Below are 1,493 nucleotides of genomic sequence, written 5' to 3'. Positions count from 1 at the left end.
TAGACGCATGCACACGTTAGCTACGGATAAGGCTCTCGCGCCCGCCTTATAGGCGGACAACGACAAAAAGGTAGCTGACGATGGCCCAACGGAGCCGATTTACATAGAGCGAGCAATCGATACAATACAGCTAGCAAACTGGCGAACAGAAGCGGGCAGCTCCTCCTAAAACAGACGGGTACAACACGGGGCCCGTGTCACGGATACGCATGCGTGCTACTCCGCACGATAGTTGTTCGGTCGTAACCTCCGCTCGAGCAAATCCCAGACGCGTTGTTCAACACGCACACTACCATGTGTGATGCGGGATGGGCCACACTATCTGCTGAGCTCATTCAACTCGCATCCCAAGCTCGGACTCCCAGCACCCACCACTTTTGAGCAGTCAAGCACGATCGGACTTTGACTCGGCTCAGCTTTGTACTCGCGTGCAAACAAATAGCCATTCAGTCGCCTCATCCTGTATTTGGTTTTTCACGGTGGATCGGTAGCAATGTTGGTCAGAGCTTATAGAGAGTCCACTATCCGAAAGGACGCATACGAACCCAGATTCGGCAGCGATGCTGTGTGAACCTCTTGCATGCGCCGACACCATGCGACGCATGAGGCAAATCTTGTTTTCAATGACGCCTCAATGTCGGGTAGACCCAGCACTGCTGGGCCAGCATTGGGAGGCATCGTCACATATGGGCTATTCTTGCCAATTGTAGCTTATAACTTGAACCATCGCTGTAACTATGCCTCCTCCTTTTCCGACTGGTCCCTCTAGGGCTGCGACAGCTAAGGGAAGCCTCGTAGAGAGAGTCCCCATTGTTAGTGCGATCTATATGTTATGTAAGGACTTTGGATGGAAGCTTGTCACAATGCTACACTTTACCAACCACTGGGCTAAGGGTTATAGCTACATCATGCTGTCTGTTGTTACTCCGTTCTATTTTCGTGCGATGAACGTGAGTGGTCCAGATATGGATCGATATTCTTCGGTAGTTTTCATGCCTTGGGCGATGAAGCCCTGGCTCGGCGTGGTATCCGATTCTTTTGCCATCTTTGGTTACCACAAGCTCCCTTACATGATGATCGTAAGCGTCCTCGGTCTAGTCGGTACCATCCTGGCAGTATCTCTCAACCTGGTCGAGAGCAATGCGCCGATTGCGACGGTTGGGCTTTTCATGGCGAACCTTCAGTTGATGGGGTATGACCTGCTTGCTGAGGCAACATACTCTAGCCGCTTACCAGCTGTCCCCAAATCTGGACCGGCTCTGGTGAGCTACGTTTGGGTCGGAAATCAGCTACTGGGTCTCATCGCGACGCTGCTCGTCGGGTTCATTGTTGAGAATGCCGATGGAGTGTGGGGCCTTGGTGGTGCACAGTGGGCAATTCTGACAAGATTTTCACATCTTCTACTGTTATCATACCCGCGACGCTAAACTTCTTCGAGGAGAAGCGAGTGACTAAAGAAGAAGTCAAAGCTCATCGTGAGCATTTGTGGAGAA

General features: G+C 51.6%; 1 protein-coding gene across 1 annotated transcript; it reads left to right on the top strand.

Annotated features, from left to right (window-relative positions):
- Positions 1 to 992: 992 nt before the first annotated feature.
- On the top strand, positions 993 to 1,369 carry Pmar_PMAR017006 (hypothetical protein; the record flags this gene model as incomplete). Its single annotated transcript, XM_002775353.1, has 1 exon — positions 993 to 1,369. A coding segment is annotated over one exon (377 nt), but the record flags the coding sequence as incomplete, so codon positions are not given.
- Positions 1,370 to 1,493: the final 124 nt, after the last annotated feature.

Source organism: Perkinsus marinus, assembly GCF_000006405.1.
Source record: "Perkinsus marinus ATCC 50983 genomic scaffold scf_1104296955878, whole genome shotgun sequence".
NCBI classification, from domain to species: Eukaryota; Perkinsozoa; order Perkinsida; family Perkinsidae; genus Perkinsus; species Perkinsus marinus.
The sequence above is the reverse complement of the archived record's forward strand: the minus strand, read 5'-3'. Positions and strand labels throughout refer to the sequence as shown.